The following is a 20,691-nucleotide window of genomic DNA, read 5'->3' as shown; positions in this document are numbered from 1 at the left end:
TGCTGGGAGGAAGCGGTGGACTTACCTCCATAAAGCAGACACGAAAGACTGTCTGAATAGTAGCAATCACATTTATCAACTAGTACCCCAAAACCGTGCAACGCGTTTCACAGGCCCAGCCCGCTTCATCAGGCAATAAACATGGGGACAAGACAGAATTTCAGCAATAGCAGGTGTAGCGCCTCACCTGCTATTGCTGAAATACACCTGCTATTGCTGAAATTCTGTCTTGTCCCCATGTTTATTGCCTGATGAAGCGGGCTGGGCCTGCGAAACGCGTTGCACTGTTTTGGGGTACTAGTTAATAAATGTGATTGCTACTATTCAGACAGTCTTTCGTGTCTGCTTTATGGAGGTAAGTCCACCGCTTCCTCCCAGCAAATTTTAAAGTTTTTATCCGCTTTTATCCTGCTGGCGCCTCTGTTCTCCTACTGCTAGATTTCCAATAGATTTCAGAATGAAATCTATTGGAAATCTATTGAAAAATCGATCTTAATGCATTATTGCACTATTAGATCCATTGCAACTCTATTGGCCATCAATCTGCTGCCAGCAGCAGATCAACCTAGATTTTCCATCCTGTCAGATAGATCAAAAAATAGATCGAAATTGATCGCAAATCAATTGATTTGCTGATTTGAAAGAATCGATTTCTGATAGATCGATTAATTCTATAGAATAGATCGATGGCTGAAATTGACCAGTGTATGGGCCCCTTAAAGCAAATATGCATAATCTTATAAATATAAAATCGGATGTACAGGGGTTGGACAAAATAATGGAAACACCTTGAAAATCAACGAAATACATTTTAATATGGTGTCGGTCCACCTTTTGCGGCAACTACAGCCTCAATTATCCGAGGTATTGATTCATACAAATTGTGAATTGTTTCCAAAGGAATTTTAGCCCATTCTTCAGTTAAAACACCCTCCAGTCCTTTTAGAGACGATGTCGGCGGAAATCGACTTCTTACTTGAATCTCTAATAACGACCATAAATGCTCAATAATGTTGAGGTCTGGGGATTGTGGTGGCCAGATGAGATGCTCAACTTCATTAGAATGTTTCTCGTGTCATTCTTTAAAGGATACTGCAGCCGAAAGGCTGCAGAGAGATAAAACCTGCATTGTGTAGGTAAAGAAAAAGACATACTCACCGCTCCCCTCGCTCCCTGCCATCGGGTCCCGCTCGTCAGCCACAGCTCCCGGTACTGGCCGACTCTCCTGACCCCTGACCCGGACATACTGCGCAGTATGTCCTGTAATCTTCGCTTCTGGCGTCGCATTATGACGCCAGAAGTACGGACACTCCCCCGCCTCCTGCGTGTGCGCTCCAGCGGCTCCACTATAAAGCTACATGCTAGCTTTATAGTGGAGCCGCTGGAGCGCACACGCAGGAGGCGGGGGAGTGTCCGTACTTCTGGCGTCATGATGCGACGCCAGAAGCGAAGATTACAGGACATACTGCGCATGTGCAGCGCAGTATGTCCGGGTCAGGGGTCAGGAGAGTCGGCCAGTACCGGGAGCTGCGGCTGATGAGCGGGACCCGACGGCAGGAAGCGAGGGGAGCGGTGAGTATGTCTTTTTCTTTACCTACACAATGCAGGTTTTATCTCTCTGCAGCCTTTCGGCTGCAGTATCCTTTAACAATTCTAGGTGTATGGATTGGGGCATTATCTTAAAAGATGGCATTCCCCTCCGGAAACAGTTCTTGAACCAAAGGATGAACTTGGTCGCCCAAAATTCCTCAATAGTCTCGGCTGTTCTTCCATGAAGGGAAATCATTGGCCCGGCGGATTTCCAAGAAATAGCACCCCAGATCATCACAGAACCCCACCATGTTTTACGGTTGGGAGATGGCAGTCTGGTTGAATTGCTTCTTTCGCCTGTTTCCAAACGTACACTTGGCCGGATGTCAGAAATAAGGTAAACGGTGATTCGTCAGAGAAAATCACGTTTCCACTGCTCTAAGGACCAATTCTGGTGGTTTCTACAAAACTCTAAACGCTTTGAAACATTTGTCTTTGAGAGCAGAGGTTTTCTAATTGCAGTTCTTCTGTGAAATCCAGATTCGTGCAGCTCCCGACAAACAGTTTTTGTGGAAACTGGGTTCTGTAGGTGTTCGTTCAGCTCTGCAGTGATTTTAGGAGCCGTGGTCTTGCGAGCTTTTCTAACCATTCGATTTAGAGTCCGACAGTCTCTCTCAGACAACTTCGACTTTCGGCCACAACTGTGCTTTGCTGAGGACGTTTTTCCTTCTCTTTCAAAGGCAGTCATTACTTTTGAGACAGTACCTCTTGAAATGCCAAGCATTCGGGCAGTTTCTGTTACAGTACTGCCTGCCATACGAGCACCAACAATTTGGCCTCTTTGAAAGTCTGAGAGATCTGCTATTTTTATAAATTATAACCAACTTTGGTTTAAATATATGTAAAAAAAATTATTTTAATTAAACATATCAAATAAAAATAATAAACAACATTTTTTTTAACATATGTCATGTTTTGATAGTCTTGACATATGTCAAGCTTAAAACATGTTCAAAGATTATGATGCCAAAATGTTAGGTGTTTCCATTATTTTGCCTAACCCCAGTATGTGTGTGTGTATGTATGCTGCTGTAGCTCTGGCGCTTTGAGTCCGCCAGGAGAAAAGCGCAATATAAATGTTCTGTTCTGTGTCTATGTATGTGTGCATGTATGTTACGCGATCACTCAAAACGGCTTGACCAATTTGAACGAAACTTGGTATACAGATCTCTTACTACCTGGGATGATATGTTCTGGGGGTCTCACGTCCCCCCTGCTTACCTGCGTAGCGCTGCAAACAGCAAATCAGATTTCACCCATTCATGTCAATGGAAAAAATGGAAAAGGCTGCCATTCTCACAGTAATCAAGCCAGAGTCCCCACACTTGGCACAGTTGGTCACTTGGTGACCGAGGTTACAAATCCAAGAAAATTGGGCGGAGCATAAAACAGCCAATCAAATTTCAGCCATTAATTTTGAATGGGAAAATGTAAACTGCAGCCAATCGCGGAGTTCTCAAACTTAGCACACTTGGTCATTGGGTGAATGAGATTAAAATTCAGGAAAGTGGGTGAAGTGTACAACAGCCACAAAATTCACCTATTGATTTTCAAGGAGAATATTTAAACACAGTTAATGGCAAGGTTCTCAAACTTTGTACAGTTGGTCACTGGGTGACTGGGATTTATATTTAGGAAAATGGGTGGAGACTACAACACCTAATCAAAATTCAACTGTTGATTTTTAAGAGGAATATTTAAATTGCTGCCATTCTTAAACTATTAATAGCAAATGCCTCAAACCTGATACAGTTGGTCACTGGGTGACTGGGGTTCAAATTCAGAAAAAGAGTGGAGCCATAGCCAATTAGATTTGATTAATTTTAAAGGGAATATACAAATTATTTATACCAAGGACACCAAACATTATAAACTTGGTAATTGAGTGACTGTATGTCAAGATTAAAAAAAGTGGGCGGTGCCAACAACTAATTTTTTTACATGGGAAAATATAAACTGCAACCATTCTTACACTGTTAATGCGCCTAAGCTTGACACAATTGGCCACTGGGTGACTGGGATAAATATTTAGAAAGCGGGAGGAGCCAACAACAGCCAATTAAAATGCACCTATTGATTTTTCAAGGGGAATATTTACATTGCTACCATTCTTACACTGTTAATGGCAGAGGCCTCAAACCTGATACATTCAGTCATTGGGTGACTGGGGTCCAAATTCACTAAAGGGGTGGAGCCACAAACAGCCAATCAGATTTGTTAGATAGATTTCAGTCATTCTGTTATTGGCAGGGTTCTCCAACTTGACACAGTTGGTCACTGGATGACTGGGATTCATATTCAGGAAAGTGGGTGGAGCCTACAACAGCCAATCAAAATTCATCTATTGATTTTTAAGGGGAATATTGAAACTGCTGCCATTCTCACACGGTTAATGGCAGAGGCCTCAAACCTGCTACAGTCGGTCATTAAGTGACTGGGGTTTAAATTCACTAAATGGGCGGAGCCACAAACAGCCAATCAGATTAGTTTGCTGGATAAACTGCTTCCATTCACAGTCATTGAGTGACTGTGTGTCAAGGTTACAAAAACTGGGTGGAGTCAAAAACAGATTTCCCTGGGAAAATGTAAACTGCAGCCATTCTTCACTGTTAATGGCAGGGTTCTCAAACTTTGCACAGTTGGTTACTGGGTGACTGGGATTAATATTCAGAAAAGTGGGTGGACCCTAAAAAGCCAATCAATATTCACCTGCTGATTTTCAAGGGGAATATTAAAATTTCTGCCATTCTTGCACTGTTAATGACACAAGCCTTAAACCTGGTACAGTTGGTCATTGGGGTTCAAATTCAGAAAATGAGGTGGAGCCACAAACAGCCAATCAGATTTGTTTTTATTGATGCCAAGGACCCGAAAGCTCACAAACTTGGTCATTGAGTGACTGTGTCTCCAGGTTACTAAAAGTGGGCAGAGCCAAAAACAAATTTCACTGGGAAAATATAAACTACAGGCCTTCTTACACTAATGGCAGGGTTCTCAAACTTTGCCCAAATGGTCACTGGGTGAATAAGATTAATATTGAATAGTGGGTGGAGCCTATAATAGCCAATCATAATTCATCTGTTGATTTTCAAGGGGAATATTTAAATTGCTGCCATTTTTACACTGTTAATAGCAGATGCCTCAAACCTGCAACAGTTGGTCATTGGGTGACTGGGGTTCAAATGCTGGTGAGGGGCGGAGTCAAAAACAGCCAATCTGATTTAATTTCTATGGGAATATACAAATTATTGATGCCAAACCTCACAAACTTGGTCATTGAGCAGTGCTGCTCGGATACCACTTTTCACTATCTGGATCCGATTCGGATCCGGATACCCAGATATCCGATCTGAGTCGGATATCAGAGTTCAACATTTTCCAATCCGGATCTGAATCGGATATCCGACCTCAGTATCCGTCCGGATTCGGATATCTGGATAGAAAACCCGGAAGTGCCCTTTAAATTGCTTTAAAAAAATAAATAATGGCTGTAAATTAACATTAGGCCTAGGCTCCAGACAGCGGTCGTGCAGCCCACATTGTGTTCAAAGTCCAACCGCACAACTGGGACATGACAGTTTTCATCCAAGACACCTCTAAAAAAGTATGCAGCAATTGTGTTTTGGGTGACACGTGCCACTCGGCAAGTGCCACGTGACACTTGGTAAGTGCCGAGTGACAGTCAGACAGCAGAGGAGAAGACACTAGTGCACACTAACTGTCACACTGGCACTGCTCACAGTTCTGTAGAAAGCTAACACAGCGGTACTACTACTCTAACAACTCCTAGCACTGACTGCTGTACTACTGTACTAACTACACAATAACAGTAATTCTATACCCTAATCCCTAACCTAACCTATACCTAAGGCTAATAGCTGGCCAGCAGGCAGCAGCTGGCCTGGTCTGTGCACATCGCACACACAGACACATAGCAGCTGCATGCAGCACACACTGACTGTCACACAAATGACATCAAGCTAATTAATGATTTAACAATAGTGTAGTGATAGTGAAGGGGTTAATCACTGAACAGCTTTCGGTTTATCACTGTGTACAGCCCTTACTAGGCTAGCAGCATTGGAGCACACACTCTTAACTGTCACACTATGACATCAATCAAGCTAATTAACGATTTAACAATAGTGTAGTGATAGTGAAGGGGTTAATCATTGAACAGCTTATCACTGTGTACAGCCCTTACTAGGCTAGCAGCACTGGAGCACACACTCTAACTGTCACACTATGACATTAATCAAGCTAATTAACAATTTAACAGTAGTGTAATAGTGTAGTGATAGTAGTGAAGGGGTTAATCACTGAACAGCTTTAGGTTTATAACTGTGTTCAGCCCTTGTTGCTAGGCCACCAGCACTGGAGCATGTCTCTCAGTGAGCATTCAGCAAGACGATATGTCTCATTATGGCAGCCCTCCTTATTATACAGGGGGGCTGGCCAGTGTTCCTTTCTGTGATTGGGTGCCAGGGCTTAGGCTGGGAGGCCTCTGATTGGCTCAATGAGGTCAGGTGGGGCTGGCCAGGGTTCCCCTCTGTGATTGGTTGCTAGGGCGTCTGCTGGGAGCCCTCTGATTGGCTCCAGGACGTCATCTCCTTAGTTACAGTATTTCGGATCCGGATACCCGCAATATCCGCGTTATGCAGCCAAATATCCGCAGATAGCTATCCAGATTTTAGAATCCGAATAGCTTAAAAAAGTTTGGATATGCGGGTTACCCGGATATCCGGAATCCTGATGAGCAGCCGTCATTGAGTGTTTGTGTGTTAGGGTTAGAAAAAGTGGACGGAGCTGACACCAGTCAAATACATACCCAGGCAACGCCGGGCCATCAGCTAGTCAAAGATATAATCAGCAAGGGAGAGGAAGGGTGTAGGTTGGGCGGGGAGCAGTAATAATGGGTGGCAGAGAAGTAACTTGCTGCCCAGTTGATAAGGGTGATCAGGTGGCTGCTGAGGCATGCAGATCACCACTAGATAGTGGGCAGAAATGTCACAATATTTCTCAAGCAAGCTTGTTTTGGCTAATGTCACTATACACCTATGTTACTGCTCCAACAACTATAAAAAGATCAATCTTGGCAATGACTCACGAAGAAAGGATCCAACTAACTGATAGAATTGAAGAAAATACAGTAAATACAAAAAACAACAAATGCATTATTACCTTGCATTCTCTTCAAGTACACAGGTACATCACTTTTAATACTTTTGTCTTCATCAGCTGTTTCTTTCAGTAGACGTGGTGGATTATTTTGTGCCAACCAATCAGCTACTTTACTCTCTGATGCAATCATCTCGGTATGCAACCCAGGAAGGCCTTTATCTCCTGAAGAAATATATGTTTTTGATTTTTGCAGAGGGTCCATGAATTTGCTTATATGATCTTTAATGGTTACTTTTCCTGGTGAGTTTTCATCAAACTCAATTGTAAATGAAGCATGTCCTGCCCCTGAAACCTGAGTACACTGTGAATCTACATTTGAGATCTCATATGTTGCATTTGGCACCTCAGGCTTTTGCTGGAGTTCTTTGTAGGGGATCTCAAAGTAACTTGGCTCTCTTAAAAAATCATTTGCATCTTCTTCTTTTAATGTAGTCACATGCTCAGCCATTTTTTTTACGTCTTTGACGGAATCTATAAGTAAAGCAATGAGAAAACATTGGTATAAAAAAATGGTTAATCATGTAGTCTTCTAAAAGCAGGAGAGAACAGGAAGTGGAAGAACACAGAGGCTCCAGGCTTTGTACACACACACACACACACACACACACACACACACACACACACACACACACACACACACACACACACACACACACACACACACACACACAATGCACCCTTTGCATCGACCCACACACACTAATGGGTCACACTCCACCTATCTACACTCCCATGAGAAGCTCTGTCCACCATATAGGATCAATATATTATATACCGTATATTGATCGTTCTGTAGAAAGACAGAAATCTAGGAGCAACTTCTTTCTTCACACAGCTCTACCTATCTGCTGTAAAATCATCTTGTCAGTTCCATATACAAAAACTGTCGGGCTCTGCAGGACAAGACCATGTTTCTGCACAGGGGGGTTTATTAATTACCTTGCTGAAAGAATCTTATTCAGATAGTAATAATGCTGGAAAAACACAATGAGGTTTTTTTTTTGGCAGATTTATTGGCTGGTTTTTCCTATTGATTTCCAGGCACTTCTATGAGAAAATCGATCAGAAAAACTATCAGAATCAGATTGGACCTGTCGAAAAACTATCTATTGAGCCATCTATCTGCCATAAAAAACTCATGGTGTATTCCCAGCATTAGGTGTTAATATTCCAGAAATGTGTTTTTATTGTCTTCACTTTTCTGACTGCTTACAAAGGCATTATCAGGGTCTTTACCTGTATGTCTCTCCCTTCCTACATAGACAGCACACAACAGCCTAGGAAGTAGATGCAGCCAGGAGTGTAACATCCCAAGCACCCAGTCTGTCAGGCATAGTGTATAGTGGTAATGTGTAGAAATCGTCCGAATATTTCACCGGCAAGTACTATTCAGGGAAGATCAGGTATTCATGCTTGGCGATATTCAACCATTGGGCTAAACTTTGACCCCTTACATCACAGTCAGCAGGCACATGGCAGCCAATTAGCCTGCACTCCCTCACGGACCCTTCAACTGCCCCTATAAAAATGCTGCAGCGCCCGCCATGTTCCAGTCTGTCTTTGGCTGGAATAGAGAGAGGAAAGAGACATTGCTGGAGATAGGGAAAGCGTTACTTAGGCTTGTTTATTTTGATCCTCCCTGGCTGATAGCAGGTTAATCATCTCAAACAGCCCTTCTGAGGGCTACTTCATCCTTCTGCTGTGTTGTGTGTGTGTGTGTGTGTGTGTGTGTGTGTGTGTGTGTGTGCCACCCACCACCATTGGGCCCAGGGCCTGTGTTATTATAACTGTATTGTGTTTGAACTACTGTTGCAGCATTCTCAGTGTCTGTGTCAGAGCAGGGACAAGGTCCTCCAGTACCCAAGGATGAAACACCAAAGTGTGCCCCTCCATCCCTCCCACCCCAGCCTTCACACACTGATTGCTATTAGACTAAGAGGGCCACAGGGCCCACAACCTCCCCAACACCTTAATATCTAGTTATCTGGCTTGCAGTCACTGCTATGTATCCCCTTTTCTTATTTCTTTCTGCTTCATACACAATTAGGAATGACAACTGAATGAATTGCCTCTCCAGCCTATGCCTCGGCCCGGCCCTGGTCTGTGTGTTAGTGTACAGACAGCACACTAGCACAGAGCCACACACGTGCCCACTTACAGTGATATTGAACTGTATGCTTTATAAAAGCACCTTTTTTTCTACAACCGCTGCAGGGCCTCTGTTATTATCACTAAATTGTGTTTGAAGTGTTGGTGAGCATTCTCAGTGTCTGTGTGTTAGTGCACAGACAGCACACTAGCACAGAGCCACACATGTGCCCAATTACAGTGATATTGAATTGTGTGCCACATAAAAGCATCTTTTTTTTCCACTACTGCTGCAGGGCCTCTGTTATCATCACTAAATTGTGTTTGAAGTGTTGGTGTGCATTCTCAGTGCACAGACAGCACACTGGCACAGAGCTACACATGTGCTCACTTACAGTGATACTGAATTGTGTGTCATATAAAAACAATTTTTTTCCCACTACTGCTGCAGAGCCTCTGTTATTATCACTAAATTGTGTTTGAAGTGTTGGTGCACATTCTCAGTGTCTGCGTGTTAGTGTTCAGACAGCACAGAGCCACACACATGTCCAATTACAGTGATATCAAATTGTGTGCCATATAAAAGTACCTTTTTTTGTTAAAATGTGAACTTTATGGTTGTATACGGTCTCTTTCACACCAAGACGCTGCGTTTTAGGGGATGTTAAGATCGCATAACGTGCCCCTAATGCAACGCATGGTGGTGTTGAAGTTGGACGTCTGATTGAGCCGCATTATGCGGCTCTTGGTGAGCTGTTTTTGTTCTATCTACACTGATAAAACAGCCGCTCCAGGATAGTGATGGGAAGTCCGGATCTTTTCAAGGATTCGGATGATTCGAATCGGATCATTGAAAAGATCCGGATCTTTGAACCGAATCATTTGAATCATTTTACTAGGGAAGCAGACTGGGGGTGAAATGACTAGCAGGACAAGACTTTCCCAGCACTGTACCTTCTGTATATTCTTGTTTCTTCCAGACAGACATCCACTGTGAACCGAATCGTTCATTGTGATGATCCGGATGATTCGACTCTCAAAAAAGATCCGGATCAAATGAACAATTCATTCATGATCCGGACAACACTACGAGTCCAGGTTACGTCACCAATGTGCAGTGAATATTAATTAGCCATGTGGCTAGTCACTGAGCATGTGCAAGCAGTCTAACGCAGCTAAAGCCCAGTATAACGCTCAGCATGCTGCACTTTCCCAGAACGTGCAGCGTTACTATGTAACGCAACGTGGGCACTGTGAACAGCCCATTGATTTGTCATTACTGTGTGGTGGGCTGCGTTACAGGCTGCTCTAACGTGCGCCTGTAACGTCCCACTGTGAAAGCAGCCTACAAGTACTAGTTAATTTTACACTTTTCTTGGTTTTATACCAAATTGCTAATTCCCCCGAAAATGTTTGTACAAATTGATTTTCTACTTCAATAAAGCTCAGAAGTAAAGAAAAAAAACTTAAACCAACATAAGTCATTCGTTCTAGGGATCCAGCTCCTGAAATGACCTGCACACCTATTTAAGCGTATTTATTTTTCACTCTTTATTGTCTTTTAAACTAGAGTGCCAGGCATTATATATACACTTCATATTATGGACAGGTGAAATAGACACTTTTAAATTATTTGTCCTGCACATAAATTTGTATGTAATTAGCACAGTGAATATTCCACTAACTAAAAGCTGCCTCACTGATCTTAGGAAACTCGTTAAAGATTATGCATGAGCAGGGTAGAAGGTAAGATATACCATTTCATGATACTTCCTAAATACAATTGAGGGATGGGACTTTAATGTTTGGAAACTTATTATTATGTGTCTTATTCTGAGAATATTAAACATTGGTGGTCTGCTAAAGATAAAAATAAGTCTTGGGACAAGATAGAGTAGGTTTTGGCTGGTCCTTATCTTGAACCTATACTAGCAAGTACGGCACTTGGAGCTAAATCTTCTAAAAACCCATACCCTAGCATTAGGTGATATTGAAAGTGTGGGAGTATTTCCTTAAACACCAACCAAATGCGAAATACATTCTACAAATTCTGGTGAATACAATTTTATTGATAAGCCTGAATATTAATCATGGCAACAGAATGACAGATTGCTCAGCAAGCTCATGGTGAACCAGAACTCCTAGGAGTGTGTAAGGGGCTGAAAGAGATGAAAAAAAAGCCTCCTTACTAAAATGCTATGTAAAACAGAAGTTTGCCTTCTTAAAACAGAAGGTATTTGTGATTATTCAGGTTGGAGTGAGCTTTGAGATGTCCCACAATGCATCACTGCTAATTATGCAAATCACCTCTTTGTCCCTGATAGCTAAATACACTTCCAGAACCGCTGAAATGCAATGATGTGTCAGCTTTTTTAACAGAATCTGGTTTAATATTTATGTTATTTATATGATAGTGGCAAGATGAAAATGTTTAATTCTCTACAAAGGGAATCAGTTAATGAATCAGCTGTTTGCCTATCACAGGGTTTGTCATTTACTTGAGATGAAGGTGTTTCTTCATTTCTGAAATCAGTCATATAGCTGTAGCATTGAATTCTATGAACAAGTATAAAACAAGTACAGCTAGCTGGTATTCTGAATTACCATATTTTTTGGACTGTAATACATGTTTTCTTCCCCAGTATAGGGGGGCGGGGGTGGAGGGGAAGAGGGTGCCTTGAAGTGTGAATATACAGTAATAAGTAGTAGTGCAGAGTGTGCAACGTAAGCACTTACTGATGCAGCCAGTGCACTCCTTTCCATCACTAATTGCTCTGGTCCTCTGAGGGCTACATACTTTCTGGTTACTGGCACCATCTTACTGCACATGCATCAGGGTCAAGCATGACGTGTCATGCAGCAAGACAGTACCACTAACCAGGAAGTAGGGAGCCCTCGGAGGACCGGAGTGTGTAGAGCAGCAAGAGTTGTAACAGCAGATGGACTGAGGAGGAGAAGAGCACAGCGGCTGGATCAGTTGCAAGCTTACACTGAAATTGTAGGGTAATTAGTGTATCTGGGGGGGGGGGGCAGCAGAAGTTAATGTAGCGTGGTGCAGTGTAACTGGTGGGGGTAGCAGGAGTTAGTGTAGTGCAATCCAGTGTAATTGGTGGGGCAGCAGGGGTTAGTGTAGTGTAACTGCTGGGACAGCAGGGGTTAGTGTAGTGTAACTGGTGGGGCAGCAGGGGTTAGTGTAGTGTAGCTGGGCAGTGTGGCTTAGAGTAGCTTACATAGAGACAGCTTGTGGGGGGGTGGGGGGCCCACAAGACGCTCCTGGCTACATGGACATACCAGGTTTAGTATATTTTTCCCTGATTTTTGTCTTCTAAACCTAAGTGTGTCTTATGGTCTTAACCACCTTAGCTCGTCCATTACCGCCAGAGGGTGCCGCTCAGGCCCTGCTGGGCCGATTTTAATGAAATAAAGTGCAGCACACGCAGCCGGCACTTTGCCAGCCGCGTGTGCTGCCTGATCGCCGCCGCTCTGCGGCGATCCGCCGCGAGCAGCAGCGAAAGAGGGTCCCCCCAGCCGCCTGAGTCCTGCGCAGCCGGAACAAATAGTTCCGGCCAGCGCTAAGGGCTGGATCGGAGGCGGCTGACGTCAGGACGTCGGCTGACGTCCATGACGTCACTCCGCTCGTCGCCATGGCGACGAAGTAAGCAAAACACGGAAGGCCGCTCATTGCGGCCTTCCGTGTTACTTTTGGCCGCCGGAGGCTATCAGAAGAACGCCTCCGGAGCGCCCTCTAGTGGGCTTTCATGCAGCCAACTTTCAGTTGGCTGCATGAAATAGTTTTTTTTTTATTAAAAAAAAAACCTCCTGCAGCCACCCTGGCGATCCTAATAGAACGCCAGGGTGGTTAAAAAATGTGGTAATCTCACACAAACAGGTTCCCCTAACCAAATACAGATTGGCATAGGACATTGACTTGAATCAAGATATATCCTCAACCCAGATTTTGCTAGCCAGTAGAACTCTTCTTAACCTCCCTGGCGGTAAGCCCGACACATTGTCGGGCTAGTAGCCGCAGGGGACTGCATGGCCCCGGGAGGATTTTTTTCAAATAATACTTGTGCCATAGTCTTCAGCTAGCATTTCGCTAGCTAATTATGTCCCCCAAGTGCCTCCGGTCCTCACTGATCGCCCCCGATCACTGCCGCAATACGTACCCCCCAGGGATCCCGCGATGGTGCAGCCTCCCAATCAGCTCCAGGCTTCGCTATGGGGAGGATCGGGACTGTGCATGACATCATGACGTCAATGACGTCATGTCCGATCGTCGCCATAGCGACAGTGAAGCTGGATCGTGAAGCTGCGGCTCTCGCGGGATCGCGGAGGGGTAAATATTACCGGTGGCGATCGGGGGGTTTAGTTGGTTGCCGGGAGGCTTGGGAGACATAATTAGCTAGCGAAGTGCTAGCTTAGGCATATAGGGAAACTTTTATTTTAAAAAATCCTCCCACGGACGCAGCCTTTAATACTGCGTACCACCAGGGAGGTTAAGTTCACAAGATGCAATTTGCATGGGGATCAATTAAAAAAAAAAAAAAGTCTTCAGGTGGAATATAACCTCGAAGCGACTAGCAGCTTTCTCCAAATCTGATTCAGCAATGTGTTGGAAAGGTTCTCAAGAGACAGGCACGTTGCAACACATGCTACGAGACGAGATTGTCCGATTGTATCTAGATTTTGGAGGGAGGTTGAGGATTTAATACAAATTTACTTCACTTCAGCATTCTTCCTTACACTTCAACTAGCTATACTATTTATCTTCACTGCAACTTGAAACTGCATTAATAATTGAGCCTTTCATATGAAACAAGGTTGAGAGAATAAATATGTTGGTTTAGGGGCCTGCTTTAGAATAATCAGCAGAGGGCTGCTATGTGGGTTTAATACTTTGATTGTTTTTTTGTGTGTTTTTTATTTTTTATAAATGCATGGTTAGTTGTACAGCAATAGTAGAAATTGGGTTTCTAGAATGTAGTGTATGTTATAGCAGGGAGAGTATGTACAGTATAATAGCTTGAGTTTGAATTTTTAAAATCAAAGATGAGGTGTATACTGGTTACTGGTGGTCTATGGGACTGTCTGGTTTGGTAACTAGTTTATTTGTTCAAACAGATATGTCTCTAGTCTACCAGTCATATGTGGTCATGTTAATTGCAGATTGATACATAAGAGATTGTACCATTTTTCTCTTATTAGTTTGTTTTCTATATATGTCATACTACATAAGATTACACTTCATGTTTTTTCTGCTTATATTTACACTGTGTTAATTGCAATTTCCACAGTCAGATTTGTACTTTTTACCGCCCAAAGCCCACTACCCCCCCCCCCCCAATACGGCAGGGATTATATTGTAGGCTCCTTTAAGGACAGTTAGTGAAGTGATGGCAGGAATTAGTTTGTAAGTTCCTTGGTGAGCGGAGCATTCTGTGAGCGACAGGCAGCACAGAGATCACTGTAACTGCCGTTCACTGCCTCTTCATCCCCCGAGTGGTCGATCCGGCTGTTGGTAGCCACCCACATGCTGGCAAGGTACAAGGTCCGGACACAGCACCAGTGATATGGTGCTTACAGTAGCAACCGCAAGTCCATTCATCTGCTTTCCATCAGGTCACAACCAGCTGGTCACATACAGCATGAACCAGCGCAGCATCAGTGGGGGAGCAGGGGGAGATGCGGGCGGGGTGCACTCCCAATAGTTTCGCTCACTGGTCATCGATAGATTACATAGATTTAAAACTGAAATCTATTGTAATTCTATCCTAGTAAAAAATGTTCCTAAAACACATCAGATAGATAAGAAATCTATCTGATGATCTATCTGCTGCTAATCTGACGAGTGTATGGCCACCTTTAGACTCGTTTAGACTGAAGGCCTTTTGACCAGGGCTCTCTTCACTTTTGTCTCACAATGCTGTGTAATGGGTGTACACACCTCCCACTCCTTGTAAAATGTGTAGTTAAATTGTTCACTGATTTAGCTGTTACACCCTCTTGTCTTGTATCAACTGTTGTATTGTATACTTTGTATGGTTATACCCTGTATGCTATTGTACAGCACCACGGAAGATGCTGGTGCTATATAAATGAATAATAATAATACTTACCCATATAGACTCCACAAAATTTCGCAGTCCTCAGCCATGTCTTCCATCATACACAGAGAAGTAATTTTAAACATACATACAGAGCCCTACTTTTTTAATTTGATCTACAGTAGAGTCCCAGTCATCCAGGACCAACCAGTTATCTCAAGCAACCGGCAGGGCATTGGGAGAGGGAATTGAATGGAGGCGTTTATTTCTAATTATGTAGCGCTGTGCACAGTGCAAACAATTTACAAAACCTCCAGGGGCCAATCCTCTTCACTCCTGCAGCAGCCGGCTGCTATGCTGCACCTTCGTTTGGAGTCACATGCACGTTATGGGAGCTGTATAGCACAGATGCAGCAAAGCAGATGGAAGCTGAGGGAAGTGAAAAGGACAGAAGGTTTTGTAAGTTTTTGTGCACTGCTCTGCACTAAATATGTGGGCTGGAGGCTGGTGTTAATTTTAGGGCCAGTTGCTTGACTTCTCAAACAACAGGCAAGAACACATATCCAGCATCAGGCAATCGAACCCCCCAACCCCCCACCCCACCCCCGTGCTGGATACTGGGGACTTTATTGTATTAACCCTTCAAATTTACCATACAATAATGGCTAGCAACCATCCATATCTTTGTTACTCCTAATAGTCGTTATCTATGCATGCTTTTTAACAGATGAACGTCCTTTGTTAATCTGTTGTTGAATTCCATCAATCGACAGGCCAGCAGGACTCTGGCCAGAAGCAATACTTTGAATTATTTCAGTGCAGAGACTTTCTCGCTAATCGGACTCAGCCAAACAAGGTATGACCCATCCCATCTGACATCACACAAACCAACTGAACCTTACAAGATTTGCCTGTGTATGTCCCATCCCAGCTGACTGCACACAAACCAACTGCATGTTACGAGAATTGCCTGTGTATGTCCCATCCCATTTGCCTGCACACAAACCAAATGCATGTTACGAGAATTGCCTGTGTATGTCCCATCCCAGCTGACTGCACACAAACCAACTGCACGTTGTGAGAATTGCCTGTGTATGCCCCATCCCATCTGACTGCACACAACACAACTGCATGTTACGAGAGTTGCCTGTGTATGTCCCATCTCATATTTTATGAACATCCTGAACCATGTTTATCAATTGCTGAGTTGCATAACCACTTTAGCACTTAGGATGTAGCTCATTTGTCCAAATATGCATGCTGGACGTAGGAGCTACGTCCAGCATGCATATTTGGATATATATATACACAGTGGTGTGAAAAACTATTTGCCCCCTTCCTGATTTCTTATTATTTTGCATGTTTGTCACACTTAAATGTTTCTGCTCATCAAAAACCGTTAACTATTAGTCAAAGATAACCTAAATGAAAACAAAATGTCGTTTTAAATGATGGTTTTTATTATTTATTGAGGAAAAAAAACTCAAAACCTACATGGCCCTGTGTGAAAAAGTGATTGCCCTCCTTGTTAAAAAATAACTTAACTGTGGTTTATCACACCTGAGTTCAATTTCTGTAGTCACCCCCAGGCCTGATTACTGCCACACCTGTTTCAATCAAGAAATGACTTAAATAGGAGCTGACACAGAGAAGTAGACCAAAAGCACCTCAAAAGCTAGACATCATGCCAAGATCCAAAGAAATTCAGGAACAAATGAGAACAAAAGTACTGTAATTGAGATCTATCAGTCTGGTAAAGGTTATAAAGCCATTTCTAAAGCTTTGGGACTCCAGTGAACCACAGTGAGAGCCATTATCCACAAATGGCAAAAACATGGAACAGTGATGAACCTTCCCAGGAGTGGCTGGCCGACCAAAATTACCCCAAGAGCGCAGAGAAAACTCATCCGAGAGGCCACAAAAGACCCCAGGACAACATCTAAAGAACTGCAGGCCTCACTTGCCTCAATTAAAGTCAGTGTTCACAACTCCACCATAAGAAAGAGACTGGGCAAAAACGGCCTGCATGGCAGATATCCAAGGCGCAAACCACTTTTAAGCAAAAAGAACATTAAGGCTCGTCTCAATTTTGCTAAAAAAAATCTCAATGATTGCCAAGACTTGTGGGAAAATACCTTGTGGACCGCCGAGACAAAAGTTGAACTTTTTGGAAGGTGCGTGTCCTGTTAAATCTGTCGTAGAAGTAACACAGCATTTCAGCAAAAGAACATCATACCAACAGTAAAATATGGTGGTAGTAGTGTGATGGTCTGGGGTTGTTTTGCTGCTTCAGGACCTGGAAGGCTTGCTGTGATAGATGGAACCATGAATTCTACTGTCTACCAAAAAATCCTGAAGGAGAATGTCCGGCCATCTGTTCGTCAACTCAAGCTGAAGCGATCTTGGGTGCTGCAGCAGGACAATGACCCAAAAGACACCAGCAAATCCACCTCTGAATGGCTGAAGAAAAACAAAATGAAGACTTTGGAGTGGCCTAGTCAAAGCCCTGACCTGAATCCTATTGAGATGTTGTGGTATGACCTTAAAAAGGCAGTTCATGCTAGAAAACCCTCAAATAAAGCTGAATTACAACAATTCTGCAAAGATGAGTGGGCCAAAATTCCTCCAGAGCGCTGTAAAAGACTTGTTGCAAGTTATCGCAAACGCTTCATTGCAGTTATTGCTGCTAAGGGTGGCCCAACCAGTTATTAGGTTCAGGGGGCAATTTCTTTTTCACACAGGGCCATGTAGGTTTTGAGTTTTTTTCTCACTAAATAATAAAAACCATCATTTAAAACTGCATTTTGTGTTCAATTATGTTATCTTTAACAAATGGTTAACGGTTTTTGATGAGCAGAAACATTTAAGTGTGACAAACATGCAAAAGAATAAGAAATCAGGAAGGGGGCAAATAGTTTTTCACACCACTGTAAATATATATATATATATATATATATATATATATATATATATATATATATACACACACACACACATACTTACCTAAGGGTCTGAACTTTTGTAATATGCTAATATTTTTTAAATTATAAATAGTGATGGACGCAAAACTGAAAAAATGCATCTTTATATCCAAATAAAATATTGGCGCCATACATTGTGATAGAGACATAATTTAAATGGTGTAATAACCAGGATAGATGAGCAAATAAAATATGTGGGTTTTAATTATGGTAACATGTATTATTTTAAAGCTATAATGGCCGAAAACTAACAAATGAATTTTTTCCATTTTTTTAATATTCCCGTTAAAATGCATTTAGAATAAAATAGTTCTTAGCAAAATGTACCACCCAAAGAAAGCCTGATTGGTGGCGGAAAAAACAAGATATAGATCATTTCATTGTGATTAGTAGTGATAAAGTTATTGGCGAATGAATGGGAAGTGAAAATTGCTCGGATGCATAAGGTGAAAAAACACTACCGGCTGAAGTGGTTAAGCGAGCTACTGTGGTCTCCCCCTACAATGCATCACTACTGAGTATGCAAATTAGCTCTTTATGCCGCTGATGCCAGGCTTACATCCAGAACTGCTAGTGTATACCAAGCCTATAGCTTATAAAATTTACAGGGCCCCATCAGCCCAACATGCAGACAGCCTGTTTAAGACTGTTGGTCCTCCTCAGTGCATGGCAGGGATTGGTATGTCTCTATGGGATAGGGCTTTTCCCAGTACAACAGAATACCCAAGCAGCTCAGGATGACCCAAATTGATATGGCTCTATGAGATGGAGCTTGTGCCAGTAGAGGAAGGTGCCCAGGGAGACCCAAAACTATACTTTCCTAGTTGTTTTGGGCCACCCCGAGCTGCTTTTGGGTTCTCTGTAGAGTCGCATACAGTGATTTTCACTACTAACTAAGAAACTAACTAACTAACTCATCAGTTGTGTGTAACTTGTTTGAATATATCCTACGGGATGCTATACAAAATTACGTAGCACAGAATAATCGTATTTCAGTTTGACAGCATGGTTTACTAAACACAGGTCCTGTCTCACTAACATGCTCAGCGTTTATGAAGTGGTGAATACAAATTTAGATCTTGGGAAAGCTATAGCTGTAGTGTACTTAGAATTTGCAAAGCCTTTTGACACTGATCTCCACAACAGCCTGGTACAAAAGCTAAGGATACAGGGACTAGGAGGAAATGTGTGTATGTGGATAGAGAACTTGTTAAGGGATAGAAGGCAAAGAGTGGTAGTAAATTGAAAACTGTTACCAGTGGGGTACCGCAGGGGTCGGTACTTGGTCCTATCCTTTTCAATGTATTTATTAATGATCTAGTAGACAGAATACAGAGTAATGTAGCCATCTTTGCAGATGATACAAAATTATGCAAAATTATCAACACTAAGACTGAGTGACATATTACAACAGGACCTTGACAACATGGCCACATGGGCATGCACGTGGCAGATGAAATTTAATGTTGACAAATGTAAAGTCATGCACCTGGGACGTACCGTAATGGTAGATCATCATATAAAATAAATGGCATACAGCTGGGAACATCAGACTTGGAGAAGGACTTAGGAATATTGGTTGATAACAGTAACTTGTTTACTGTTGATAACAAGTTAGGTAATCGTATACAATGCCAAGCAGCGGTACTTACAGCAAATACAATTCTGGGATGCATAAAAAGGGAAATAATATCTTGCGATGCTAGTAAACTACTCTGTCTGTATAAATTATTTATGAGGCCACATCTGGAGTATGGAATAAAGTTTTGGGCACCACACTATAGAAAGGACATTGACCGTCTGGAACAAGTACAAAGACGGGCAACTAATTTAATCAGACGGATGAAAGACCTCACGTACCAAGAAAAGTTGGCCAACTGGGCTTATTTAGCTTGAAAAAAATGTAACTGAGTGGTGACCTGATTAACATGTATAAATACATCAGTGAGCAATTCAAAAGCTTGGCAGATGAGTTTTTTGTCCCTAGGGTTGTATGACAGACAAGGGGACATGATTTGCGTGTGGAGGAAAAAAGTTTTTGCCATCTATTTAGAAAGAGGTTCTTCACAGTGAGAGTGGTTAAAATCTGGAACATATTAACATCAGGAAGTATTTATGGCAAACTCTACAGCGCTGCCCATAATTATTAACTTTTTTAAACTTATTAAACTTATTTGACTTAAAGTTACTTTTATTCAACCAGCAAGTCATTTTTTGATGGGAAATGACATAGGTGTTTCACAAAAGAAGATAAGACGATGTACAAGAGGCATTATTGTGCAAAAAAACATTTCTCAGCTTTTGAACAAAAAGTGTCCAGTCCAAAATGATTCATACCTTTCACAATCTGTCACAGTCTGTGGGAAAATCCAAAGTTCTATACCATTCCAAATAGTCCAAGCTGTTCTAAAGCATCCTAATTACCCTGATTGATTGGGAAAAGCGGTTTTAATCAACTCAACATGTGAACAACAGCAGCTCTCTGCAGTTGGTTTGTGGGCAGTCATGGCTAAGATAAGGAGCTCAGTGAGTACCTGCGGCTGTGCATTGCGGCTGTGCATTGTGGCTGCTCACAAGTCAGGAAAGAGTCCTGACTTGAATCCAATTGAGGATCTGTGGTGGGAGCTAAAGATCAGGGAGATGGCAAGAAAACCCTCCAACCTGAAAGATTTGAAGATGAATAGGCAAAAGTACCTGTGGAGACATGCAAAAAGCTTGTCTGCAATTATAGGAAGCGTTTGATTGCTGTAATAGCCAATAAAGGCTTTTCTATTGATATAAATAATTTTGGACTGGACACTTAT

General features: G+C 42.5%; 1 protein-coding gene across 4 annotated transcripts in view; it reads right to left on the bottom strand.

The window, feature by feature from the left end:
* CEP170 (centrosomal protein 170) overlaps positions 1 to 20,691 on the bottom strand; it is a 771,544-nt gene that overhangs the window by 430,534 nt on the left and 320,319 nt on the right. For all 4 annotated transcript variants that reach the window (XM_068231897.1, XM_068231898.1, XM_068231899.1 and 1 more), the window contains one exon: positions 6,772 to 7,242. In XM_068231897.1, the coding sequence (XP_068087998.1) occupies positions 6,772 to 7,242 (471 nt within the window). The remainder of the gene's footprint in view (positions 1 to 6,771; positions 7,243 to 20,691) is intronic.

This window comes from Hyperolius riggenbachi, chromosome 4, assembly GCF_040937935.1.
Source record: "Hyperolius riggenbachi isolate aHypRig1 chromosome 4, aHypRig1.pri, whole genome shotgun sequence".
Classification (NCBI taxonomy): Eukaryota; Metazoa; Chordata; class Amphibia; order Anura; family Hyperoliidae; genus Hyperolius; species Hyperolius riggenbachi.
This window is presented reverse-complemented; position numbering and strand designations above follow the sequence as displayed.